Source organism: Corvus brachyrhynchos, unplaced genomic scaffold (genome assembly GCF_000691975.1).
Source record: "Corvus brachyrhynchos isolate BGI_N302 unplaced genomic scaffold, ASM69197v1 scaffold56, whole genome shotgun sequence".
In the NCBI taxonomy this organism is placed as follows: Eukaryota; Metazoa; Chordata; class Aves; order Passeriformes; family Corvidae; genus Corvus; species Corvus brachyrhynchos.
The window spans coordinates 6057039-6069418 of record NW_008238664.1 but is presented as its reverse complement, the minus strand read 5'-3'; the positions used below and the strand labels follow the sequence as shown (position 1 = coordinate 6069418).

The window sequence follows — 12380 nt, the reverse complement described above, 5'->3', positions numbered from 1 at the left end:
ATTATCTGTCTGCTCATCCCCTTCCTTAGAGAGGTAGGATTATCACTTAAGGAGAGCGTGAAATGCCAGGATTTCTGGTGGATACTCCAGTAGATTGCCTGGAGAAGATGAGCTGACTGGCAGGAGGACACATATCCCAGCTCAAATCCCTCTACCTCTGGCTCTGAGTGAGACCTAAATGTATGTGTGCCCTAAGCTGCAGGCTTTATTTTGGGAAGAGCAGATCTCCTGTCTTGGTGCTGGGACAAGGGTCTGTCTACAGCCCGTGGACACAGTGGGGCAACTTGAGAGGAGGGGGAAGGTGCTGCCTCCAAGCACCCCCAAAAGGCAGCCAAGTGCTGGGGTAAACTCTGCCTGGTCTAAGAGCAAGGGCTGGGAAGTTTGTTAACCCTTGGTGGCTGTGGGTGTCCATGTCCACGTGCATGTTCTCTGGGGAAGCTCCCTTCCCACTGTACGGTGGTCATGTCTGACTCGGTGCCTCTGCAGATGTTGGCAACCCTCACTTAACTCTTGTGTGAAGAGGTGACAGGTCAGGGTCATGCCCTGAGTGTGTGCAGAGACAGTGTGCAGGAAAGGTGACAGGACAGGGTCATGCCCCCCTCAGTGTGCAGAGACAGTGTGCAGGAAACCCCAGTCCCTGCGCAGTTAAGGAGCATCAGAACAGTGGTTTTAGAAGGGCCAGTGATGTCCAGGCAGGAGCCTAGGAGAGACTTTGGTGCCAGTCTCCAAGGTCATTGTCCCCTGTTGGGACACAGAATGTGCTGGTACTGTCTGCAAGGCGTGACCCTAAATCTCCCCCCAGAAGATGCCTCTCTTGGGAAGAACCCACTGGTTCCTGCTTGCCTGTAGGGAAGCTGTGCTAATGGCACCCCAGCCATGCTGATGTCACTGCAGCCTGTTGTCATAGGAACAGCCTCTGCCACTATCCCACGTGCCAAGAGGAACATCAAGGCAGAGCTGCTGGTTGTGGCTGCTGTTTGGAATGGAGTCTCCCCCCAGACATCCAGCCCTCTCCCATCCTCCTGCCCATCCTAGGGTGGGGGGATACTCTGCCAGCTCCCAGCAACACTGCCTGATGCCCTCCCTTCTCCTGGCAGGTGGCATGATCAGCTTTGATGTCTTCCCAGAGGGCTGGGACAAACGCTACTGCCTCAATGTGCTCGACGACGAGAGATTTGACACCATCCACTTCTTTGGGAATGAGACGACCCCTGTGAGTATGCCCCACTTGCCCCACACATGGCTGCTTTCTCTCCTGCTGTTCCATCATGGGTCCTGTGGGTCCCATGGTCCCACTGGTGCCGACACAGACCTTTAGTGGTGTGAGGGGGGAAGATGCTGCCCTTTGCTGTGGGTTTGTGATGCTCTCATGATGGCAGCAGGTCTGCTGGCTCGTGGGGAAATCACTTTGGATTCACTGTGCTGGGAAGCAGGTCCACCTCAGCATTGCTTTCCTTGCCCCAGCACCTTCAGGAGGGCAGCAGCCACTCCTGTGGCTTGCATGACCCAGAACACAAGCCCCCAGCACTTAGGAGAGAATTCCTCAATAGCAGGAACAGCTTCACCTGCCCTTTAGAGCAGTGGAGGATGATGCATCCTTACTGCTGTAGATCAGCTTGGTCATCCATTCAGCTCTTCCCATATGCTGGCAGCCTCTGCTCCCCAGATGTGCCCAGCCCACCTTCTGCTAGCCCCTCCACGGGTAGGGCAGGGGTTAACCCCAGGCTCCTGGACAAGCTTTGCTGATCTGGGACTTTCCCCATCTTTTCTGTGCTCCTCCCCTGGCACTGAAGAGGGAGGCAAGAGGGAGGGAGCAGAGCTCCCAGCCCAGCTTCTTCTGCCCCCCTGGGCCATCAAAGCCCTGCCTTCCCCTGCCCACCAAGTCCCTGCCTGCCCAGCCACTGGCTCCCAGCCCAGCTCCCCACGGGACAGAGCAAAATGCGGATTCATGGATGAGGTTGTTCTGGCAAGACCCTGCTAATGCTGTCCCTATTTTCTATTCCCCTGCAGGGAGGGAACGATTATGAAATCTATGATGATCCCCGCACTGTAGGACACAGTGTCCAGTCCCCCCAGGACACGGTCCAGCGATGCCGCGAAATCTTCTTTCCAGAAAGAGCAAATGAGTGCTGACTACCCAGTCCCTGCATCCCTGCCCCAGTCCCACCCTCTCCCCCCACCAGGAAAAGCACCTTCATTTGAGGAATCTGCTCAGGGTAGACAAAAAAACCACTTGACAGAGCTGGTCAGGATGTAACACATGAGTGTGGGTGGGTGGCAGGAGGGGGCCTTAGTTGAGCAGCCCCTCAGCACTCCCCGTGTGTGGCTGGGGGCTGTGGTACCAGACCCTCCTTGCCTCCAGAGAAACTTCTCTCTTGACAGTTCAGCTGTGGTGGGCGGTGATGCAGATGCTTCTGTGATCAGAAAGCATTTGAAAGGGCCAAAGAGTGAGTGTGTGTCCTCTCCTCTCCTCTCTCCTCTCCCACTTGGTTTCTCTTAACACTTGTGCATGAGGGAACATGTGGCTCACCTTTCTCTCCCCTTTGCACCTTGGCCAGAGAGGCTGCAGCTGCTGAGGCTTGAGGCACTCACTGGAGCTGCTCCCAGGCAGGAGGCCAGGAAGGCTGTTTGCTCCAAGCCTGTGGTAGGAAGGAGTAGCTGAGATCCCAGTTTGTTGCACCATTGTGCTTTCTAATGGAGAGGTAACCATGTCCTTCCCCTCAGTGCCACAGTGTGCCAGTCCCTCCCTACAGATGACCTGGGAACGATAGCTGTAATGTGACTGGGCTGCTGCTCTAAGCTTTGCTTGGGTGCATGAAGAAACTAATTCTTCTCTTTAGCTTACAAAAAACCCCTAGGGTTTATTTTCTATATTATTATTCTCTATTTTCAAGTCGGACCTTGCCTGGCACAGCTGGATGCTATGGAACAGTTTGGGGTAGAAGCCTTTCCAGTGGTCTTCCCACTCCTGTGTCCTTTGGGCATCACAGAATCACAGAATTGTTAGGGTTGGAAGGGACCTCTGGAAATCATCTAGTCCAACCCTTCTGCCAAGGCAGGGTCACGTAGAGCAGGTGACAGGAATGTGTCCAGGTGGGTTTTGAATGTCTCCAGAAACAGAGACTCCCCAGCCTCCCTGGGCAGCCTGTTCCAGTGCTCTGCCACCCTCAATGTAAAGAAATTCTTCCTCATGTTGAGGTGGAACCTCATGTGTTTTAGTTTATGGCCATTGCTCATCACTCTTCGGTGGGCACCACCAAAGAGAATCTGGCACCATCCTCTTGGCGTCTGCCTTTGAGGTATTTATATGCATTAATGAGATCCTCTCTGAGTCTTCTCTTCTCCAGACTAAACAGGCCCAGCTCCTGCAGCCTTTCCTCATAAGAGAGATGTCCTTATAAAACCGTACCCAGGGCATTCATAACAGACCAAGTCTCCTTCCTTCCCCAGTGCTCAGCTCTCCATCCTGCTGCCAGAGACATTTTCAGAGGGGGCCAACACCAGCCATACCTGGTTTATGGAGCTACTGGACATACCTGCTCAGCAGTGCCCTCCAAGCTTGCTTTTCCACCCCATCTCATCCCACACACTCAGTTTACATGCTCACCTTTAGGGAGACAGGATGTCCAGTGTCCATGTCATATGTCCTGTTCCTCTCCCTGGATCTTTGTGGGTTGCAAACCCACATCTCTCCTTCAGCCTTTGACCTTCTCCCTCATGTTGTCCTTTTATTCCCAGCAGTTGCATGGGGGTATGTGGCCACAGTGGTGGCACTCGTCACAACTTGGTGCTCAAAAGGAGCTCAGGGATCCCCTCCAGGGAGATGTCCTGCTTGTAGCTCCTCAGGGTACACAGATCTGGTGTTTGTGGACCTGGAGAATGCTGGAGGTTCCTGCAAACCCTTCCCCATTGTTCCCAAGGAGCCTTTCTCACCTCATCCCTGCTGGTATGGCACTGCCCTGTCTCTTGGTCCTGTTTTCTCTCCCCTTTTTCTTCTCTTCCTGGTTTCCTCATCGTGGCTCTCCATTTTCCACTGGCAGCTGGACTGCAGAGAGAAGTTTCTCAGCTGGCTACCACCGCCTACTCAAGGCACTCCCATCTTCCTCAGGCGAGAGATACTGGTGCTTTTAGACCCGGGGCAGGGCTCCCACATTGCCACGGGCACAGTCCCTGGTGGCCCTTGGCACTGCTGCCTGGCCACTGGAGCAGGGATACTGCATGACCAGTGCTGGTGGGGTGCTGTCTCCTCCACCTACCTGCACCTCCTAACTACAACACATCAGATCTCTGATGCAGCACATTTGCATGAGCACAGCGGTCTGCCCAGCATCTGGAAATCCCCATCAAATCCATGAATTCCTCTTTCTACCCAGAGAAGATTTCTGTGTGGGAGAAGAGGACCTGTTGGAGAAGCTTGTGTGCAGGATACCCTTTTCACAGGTCACAGGTTTTGGCCCTCCACTGCAATCTTCATGGAGGAATTGTGTTTTGTGGTTCCTTCCTCTGTTTCACTGTGGATCAGGTTATGTGTGAGTCTTGGGGAGTTTATTTTTCCTGTAAGTCTGTTCATAGCCAGCAGGACCTGTAGTGAGCTTAGTGATGAGTGAAGAGCAGGATCTGGCCCTGACAGCGTGGGGCACCATGGTGGCCTTGGGGGCTGAGGTGACTTGCACCTTTGAAGGGAAAGGCAGGCTCTGCCCAAGGCTGCCCCTGGTGCATCCATGCTCAGGATGGGGGAGTTGATGGGCGAGCAGAACAGAGGCAGAGATGACCTTTGAGACACCAGCCATCGCTTTCTCTGCTCAGGAGCTCATGCATGCACAGGTGGGATCAAGTTCAGGAGCCTTCCCTGTTCCTGTCTCTGTCTTATACCAAGCTTGGGCTAATTGAGGGCACGTCCCACCTGGAAAACCCCCATCCTGCTAGAGGGATGAGGAAGAGGAGGATAGCATCAAAAGTAGCTGGGGCAGCCCCAGGGTCTCAGAGCCACGGAATAGTTGAAGGGCCCTCTGGAGACCACCTGGTCCCACACCACTGTTTAAGCAGGGCCCCTGGGAGTCCAGGCTGCCTGTGTTGTGTTTTTGCAGGCAGGGCTGATGCATGCTGGGATGGGAGCCCTACTCCTAGGGGATATTTCATGCCTGTCCCTGAGACCCCTTTGCCACGATGCTCCTCTCATGGTCAGTGCCCACAGCGTAAGCGGGGGTTTCTCCCCATGGATGTGACTGAGCAGACATGGCAGGCCCCACGTCTGGGACTATCTTGCTGTATGGATCCATATCAGTGTGAGATGGGCAGCTCCTGTCTGGCTGATAATACTGTTAAATGAGAAATATATTTAAATACATAGAGATGTATATTAAAAAAATTTAAATCAATCCTATTAAAACCACGACACGCAGCAGTTGGAGGCAGTGTGTGCTTTGTGCCAGGCTGTGCAGGGTGAAAGGCAGCCAGACAACAGGCAAGACACACTTCAAAGTCCCCACAGCAGTGGGGGACCAGACCCAGTCCTGGTCACCCCTCAGGGTGAGCAGCAACCTCCTGTCCCAGGCTTACAGTGTGGAGCACCTCCAGCCCCGGGACATACTGTGGGTGAGTCCATCCTGGTGTCTGGATAAATTCCTGGGTCCTTTACCGAGAGAGTCACCAGTGCCATCACTGTGACACACACACACAGAGGACAAAGAGCCAGGATGGGCAGGGCTCATGGGAAAGTCACTTTTAATGGTTTATTGCCAATGTTACAAAGGTTGACACATGGTCAGACAGGCGGGAACCACACCAGAGTTGTAAAAACACCAACGAGTCTAGGGTTTTACTTCATTTCCAAAAAAAAAAAAAAATCCAACAGTTTGCTGTAGGGTTTTACTTCATTTCCAAAAAAAAAAAAAATCCAACAGTTTGCCTTGGCCAAGCTGACTGCATGTCCTGGGGATGCCTGGAGCCTGAGCCACAGTTGCCACAGCCCCTGGGAGAGCCAGGCTTCAGGTTGGCAGTGAGATGGGCCAGAGGGTCCCAGGGCAGTCCCCACACCAGCATGGGTGGTCCTCCTGAATCCACAGGGCCCGGCTGTCCTGGATGGCACCAGCCTTGCTCTGCTCCTCCTCCCACTTAGCCCTGTTGGCAACAGCGGCAGCAAAAAAGGTCCCCACTCTATCCACTGGCAGTGCCAGTAGCTCCTGCTGAGAAGATGCTCTGGGAGCTGCCTATAACTTCCTGCCCTGCTCAAGGGGTCCTGATGGCACCCCACTGTCTCCAACCCTGCTTGGAACCCTTTAAGATGCTGGTAATTCCTGGAGCATCAGGGCCATTCCCCTGGGGTGAGCTCAGGACCAGCCCAGTGCATGTTGTCCCTGTCCCAGTGCCCTCTGCTCTGCCACTCCCTGGGGCTGTGGGAGCCCACCTGGCCAGGGTATGGCAGAGAAGACCAAAAACTAAATTTGTGCTTTGTATACGAGACCCTGCCTACACCGAGGGGCTGGGGAGGATGTGGCTGCGCTCACCCCATGGCCGAGGCTGCTCAGACCCCTCAGCCCCTCACCACCCCAGCAAGCTACAGACATGCACACACGCACGTGGGAACGGGGGTCCCAGAGGGCTGGGGGGCAAGAGAAGGAGGAGAAAGCGTCCATCTCCCCAGAAACCATGTCAGCACCGAGCCAAGAAAAGTGCGTTACTGCCCGGCAGCAGTGGGGAGCACAGAGGTGCCAAGTGCCCCCTGCCCCATGCCCAGGTGCAGCCCCCCAGGCACATCATTGAGCACCCTGGGTGCCCTGCCAACAGCTGTTCACCTCTTAAAACTAAATTTTTGCTTTCTGTAAACCACTCACCTCCCCGTGGCACTGCTGACCAGAGATCTTGTGATGGAGGGATGTGGCTCAGGTGGGTGCTGTGAGCTGCCAGCGATGGGGATGGGTCTCAGCCACCCAGACCCCGCACAGTGATATGCCACCCCACACCACCCTGTTTTGTCCCTGCACCAGGGCATGTCCCACTGCTGCTGTCCCACTGTGGACCGAGTGGGATGTTCAGAGTGGAGTTCAGGAGGATGAGCCGAGCCACCCAGCCTCTCCCCATGCCCTCCTGCTCGCAGCACCTTCTTCAGGCCAGTGCAGCTGGAGGGCTGGAGGGTAGGACTGGTTCCTCTGTTCCCCATGGCCTCAGGAGCAAGGAATGGAACGTAGGGCTCGGTGCTGCCCCCGGAGCTGGGGGACAGTCAGGGAGGGCTCTGCTTCCCCTGTCCTCCTCGACAGACACTTACAAACACACACAGAGAAAGGAAACCGTAACCTTATAAAAGACACTGAACGCAAACGCCTGCATATTTGGGGGCAGCCCCGGCCCCGCCGCCGCCTCGGCTCCCCCCACACCCCTTTGTGAGCAGCCGGGCAGGCTTGCTCCGTGGGGCTGAGTGGCTGGCGGCCCCCCTGGGCACCTAGGAGCCGATGATCTGGCCAGACCATGTCTCGTGCTTCGTGTGGGGTGCCAGGTTGGTGAGGACCACCTCCACTGCCTGGAACTTCTGGTTCTTGGGAGGGATGGGGCAGACCTTGTACGTCACCTCGTCCCCCTCCACTGGGACGTACTCCCCCTCGATGCTGCAGGAGAGGAAAGGAGAGGTGGTGGTGCTGCAGCCAAGAGATGGACCCCTGCCCCAGACCACCCAGAACAAAGGAAGGCACCTGACCCACCAGTTGTGCCTTGGAAAAGAAAACCCACAGGTGATGGAGGATACAGGACGAGCAGAGACCCATCTCCACCCCATGGAGACATCCACACCCCAGCCCACAAGTCTCCATCCCCATGCTGATGGCATAGCTCCCCTGGGGTCTTCTGGCACCACACAGCCCTGAGACTTACTCAGACACATGCACGAAAATGTCCTCTGTGCCATTCTCTGGGGTGATAAACCCATGGCCCTGGGAGCGAGAGAACTGCTTGCAGACACCCTTGAAGATGGGGCCAGCAGAGGCACGCGCTGTCCTACAGAAGGAAAGGGAAGGAGACTTTTCACTGGTGGCACTCGCCCAGGAGGTGGCACAGGGAGAGTTTTTGCTATGAACATGTGACGGTTCTGGGGCGAGCGCATGGCACCCACCCACGGCACTCTGGGCAGGTGTGTGCAGTGATGCTGGGCACCACGCTGGAGAAGTGCACCAGGTGTAAAGGGTTCTGCAGGCACTGCAGGTGACCACGGCTCAACTGGGCAGTTCCAAACCCTCATGCCAGGTACTTACGCCGAGTAGGTCCTGGTCCTCTTGGTGGGGAGGGGGCTGGGAAGGTCCCGTAGCAGGAGGTTGCCCCGCTCCCAGATGCGGCTGCCCTCCCGCTGGAAGGGGAAGGTGGGCCACACTGGCGACTTGGGCGAGTGCAGGGGTGGCACCGCCGGCGGGGCGCTGGGGTCCGATGACATGGTGGGGTTGGCGGGCTCCTCCGTTTTGGGATCGGGTGGGTGGGCAGCAGGAGAAAGGATGCTCCTGCGTGTGAGTCTACTGCCAGTGACCTGGGGAGCAAAAGGGGCTGGGGGTTACAGGCCCTTCTGTGAAACATTTGGCACAATTTGCTGTCAGGAACTGTCCCTCAGCTCCCAGCCATCTGTGGGAGCAGGCAGCATGCTGCCAGCCTTCTGTGTTGGACACCAACCTCCAGCACTGGGAATTGCCCCAGGAAGCCTGTCCCAGCTTGGAGTCATCTGGGATGTTCCAGCAAATCAATCCCAAGGAAAGAACCTGATTTGTTCAACTTTTCAATTGCCAGGATAATCCCACATATTTGAGATGAAGTCACTAAAAAGCACACCCTGGGAAAAGAAGCAGTGGAGCATGGGCTGCCACAGGCAAGGACCGTTTGGGGAAGGATGCCCATGCAGTGCCACCATGCCCGGGCCTCCAGTCCCAGCCTCTGAGAACTTCCCCCATCCTGATAAAAAAGTGAAGAAAAAAGGCTGAGACAACAGGTACGTAGGTCAGGGGTCTGAGGTCTTCTCATCTCAGGAGGTTGCTTCAGCCCCATAGGATTTAGGACACAACCCCAGCCCTAGCCAGCAGCTGCTGCCCACCCAGGCACATTTCTACAGGAAGAAGGAACACCAGGAGACTGTGGTGAGGCTGCCAGCCCCCAGGCACATCAGTCGAGCCACTGCACAAGCACGACCTCCTGCTGCTGCCGTTGTCAGGCTCCAGTTTCCGGCTGGCATCATGCAGTTTGCAAGGAGTTAAAGCCCTAAGGGGCAGAAACCCTGCACACGGAGCAATCACAATCGTGGGCACTCTTGTCCTTGCTGAAGCACCCCAGCATGAAATTGGAGGGGTTGTGCATTTTTAAGCCTCCCAGATGCTCTGATGTGTGATCAGCACTGCAGCCACTTGCTCAGAAAGCCCTTGCTCTGTTGATTTTTCTTCCAATCAGTTGCTGCATCTGACGCTGGTGCCTCTGTCCCAGGGTGCCCCACGCCAGGGGTTGCTTGGGGGCACCTCTCTTTGGGTGCACTGGGTGGGGGCTCAGCTATTTCCATCACTCTTCAGGCTCAGGAGCTTCCATCACCTGGTCCTGAGGAGCCCAGTATCCCATGGAGTTACCATCCCCTTCCCCACCATCCCTGTCAGCCCTTTTCTGCCCTACTGCGGCATGCAGCATCTTTTGGGACAACACCTGCACACGCCAGGAAACACAGAGAATATTTAATTTCTTTTCTGACTCACTGTGGCCCTTTGAGACATGAAGGCCCTGGGGGCCCAGCAAAAGGGGGTCACCTACACTCTGAAATTAGCAGGCACCAAGGACATGGGAAAAGATTTCTAGAGCAGCTGAAGTTTCAAGGAGGGACCAGGAAATTCCTGTTCCACTCAGCCTCCTCCACTTGCTTCCCCTGCCAGTGGCTATGCCTGCCACTGGGCCCCCACGGCTGCCAGTCCAGCTTGGATGCTGCCATGGGATGCTGCCCATATGGGCCTCAGCCAGCATCCTAACAGCTGCCCCCTCTCAGCCCTGCCAAGCTTTATCCCCGGGTCCAGGCAGTAAAGGCCACACTAGAATCCTACTCCAAGGCAGAAGCCACCACGTTCCTCCTGCCCTCTGAGACGACTTCCAGTTGTGGCTGCAAACCCCTCCAAACCGTCTTTCCCTTTGCTGGCTCCCCAGCCACCACCACACCAAACCCTTCATGTGCTTCAGTGGCTCCTCTCTGCCATGAAGAAACTGGAGCATGTACACCTTCCTCTGCTTCACATCCCACCTCACACAGGGACTGCTCAGCTCTTGGCCTGACAGGCTCAGCATCTCCTGCCCCTATGCCCAGGTTCAGCGCCTATTTCCCCCATACCCTGGTTCACCATCCCCTGCTCCCATTCCCAGGCTCAGGCTCACCATCTCCTCCCTCCATGCCTAAGGAGCTCAGAGAGGCTCAGGGAGCACCCAAGTGGGACACCCCAAAGCCAGACCAGACACCAAACTGCTTCACAACTCCCATCTGTGCCCCCATCTGACTGCACTGCCTGCGCTGGTGAGCAGCCTGGCCACTTTAGGACAACAAAAAGTGATGTGGTCCCCCTGCATTGCTGCAGGATTCATCACCTTCCCAGGAGGTGTCAGGATTGGAGGAGTGGGATGATTTGCGCGAAATGGCCCTCAGTTCTCTGCCACATCATGAAGCTGTCAGTATGAAAATGGCCTCACCATGGTGCGCCTCCTCTGTGCGGCTTTCGCTGACTGATGAGGCCTTTCTGTTCCCCCACCAACTTAGGGACAATGGAGGGTATTTAACCTGAATAAGGATGCTTGGAGCAAACTATTAGTATGCTGAGGGAGTTGGTTGGCATCCACAAGGGGCTGGAAAAATGGAAGTTTCCCAGAGGCAAAATTAAAATAAGAGGCAAAGGAGTGTGCAGGAGGGGGAGCTTGCAGGGACAAAGCCGTGTGGACTGGTGAAGTGGCAACCAAGAGTGGGTTTGCCCCAGGTTCACCTGTGGGACCAGCCCAGGCTCAGTTGTCCTGGAAGGCTCCCTGGTTCGGGGGATGAGTGGTGGTGGAGAATGGGAGCATGCTGGGCACCGCTGAGGAGGCAGACGCTCTGCTCCTGAGAGCTGAGGGCAGCAGCAGAGGGTGCCCCCCTGGGCTGCTGTTTGCCCTCAGGAGCTGAGCTTGCTCCATTTGGTGCAATCCCCCCCAGCCACAAGCAAGGTGCAATCCCCCCCAGGCACTCTGAGGGCGATCTGAATGGCCGATGGGGATGTGGGGGAGAGCCCTGGTGCAGGGTGGCAGCTCACTGGGATAAACACAGGGACAGGGCCCAGAAAGGCTGTGGGATCCCCATCCTTGGCAGATGCACTGCCCGGACATGTCACTGAGCTGCCTGCTCTATCTCCTGCTTGGAGCAGGGGCTGGAACAGGGATCCCTGTCCTGGGGCCATGCCGAGGCTGTCTCCCACAGCCAGCAGCACTCTGCCCCTCTTCAGCACCTCGATCAGGCATCCCGGATTTGTGGGTCAGCCTTCATGCCCAGCAGCTGAATGCCTGGCTTTGCTAGTGCTGGTGGAGCCGAGGCTGAGTAGGAGATTTAGCACATGAGGGACTCCAGGGCGGTATCCTACCTCCCACTCCATTTAAATCCCTGCTGCAAACAAAGGGACCGAGGAAATTAAACTCAGGGCAAAAGCAGGCTGAGAGAAGAGGGGGGACACAAGCATACCTTCACCAGTGTCTCCTCTGCTCCCCGTCCAGATGCAGATCAGGGAAAACCTCTACTGCCCTTCTTGCCTTCCTGCTCTCCACCCCACCATCCTCTCCCCAACCCTTTCTCCACAATATGTTGCCCCACCAGGGGACAAGGAGGGAGTACCTCGGCACAAAAGGCATTTCCACCCTCTCCTCAATCTCCTGTGGTCACAGTAACCTCTGTGGGGGATGAGAGCATCTCTCCCCACCTCAGGTCTCTCCCGGCCTGGCTGACACTACCCCACGACACTATGTCCACCCCACGCACGTATACAGTGCAGGGACGAAATCCGGGACGAAATCCGGGTCACTTGAGGAAGCAAGCGGAGAGACTGCAGCAGCCCGGCTCTGCCGCGGGGCATGGGAAGCCTTTCCAGCGCAACCACCCTCCACTGTCTCTGCTGGACCTCCACCTCGCTCCTCCCTGTCTCCTCTTGGTGGCTTTGCTCCGAGGGTCTCCCGGGGTGACAGTCCGCCGAGCCAAGGAGGTAAGTGGCTGCAAGCCCAGGGCTGTCCTGGAAGGACGCTTTTAATAAGAAAACACCTCCTACCGTGTCCACCCTTCCCTCCTCCCCAAAAAAACGTCTCAAAGCTAAACCCCAGAGCCCTCTGGTGACAGGGTCTTCTTTGGCAGCAGCAGCCAGCTTTGCTTTTATTTTTTTTGG

The 12380-nt window shown here is 56.1% G+C and overlaps 2 protein-coding genes across 2 annotated transcripts in view; one reads left to right on the top strand and one right to left on the bottom strand.

The window, feature by feature from the left end:
- PMM1 (phosphomannomutase 1) overlaps positions 1–5404 on the top strand; it is an 11508-nt gene extending 6104 nt beyond the window's left edge. The window contains exons 6-7 of the mRNA XM_008636479.2: positions 1098–1213; positions 2011–5404. Coding sequence (XP_008634701.1) covers positions 1098–1213; positions 2011–2133 — 239 coding nt within the window. The 3' untranslated portion in view covers positions 2134–5404. The remainder of the gene's footprint in view (positions 1–1097; positions 1214–2010) is intronic.
- A 467-nt stretch (positions 5405–5871) lies between these two features.
- The window catches only part of CSDC2 (cold shock domain containing C2), a 9596-nt gene continuing 3087 nt past the window's right edge, over positions 5872–12380 (bottom strand). Inside the window, 3 exon segments of the mRNA XM_008636477.2 lie at positions 5872–7601; positions 7864–7986; positions 8241–8506. Of these exon segments, the coding sequence (XP_008634699.2) occupies positions 7439–7601; positions 7864–7986; positions 8241–8506 (552 nt within the window). The 3' untranslated portion in view covers positions 5872–7438.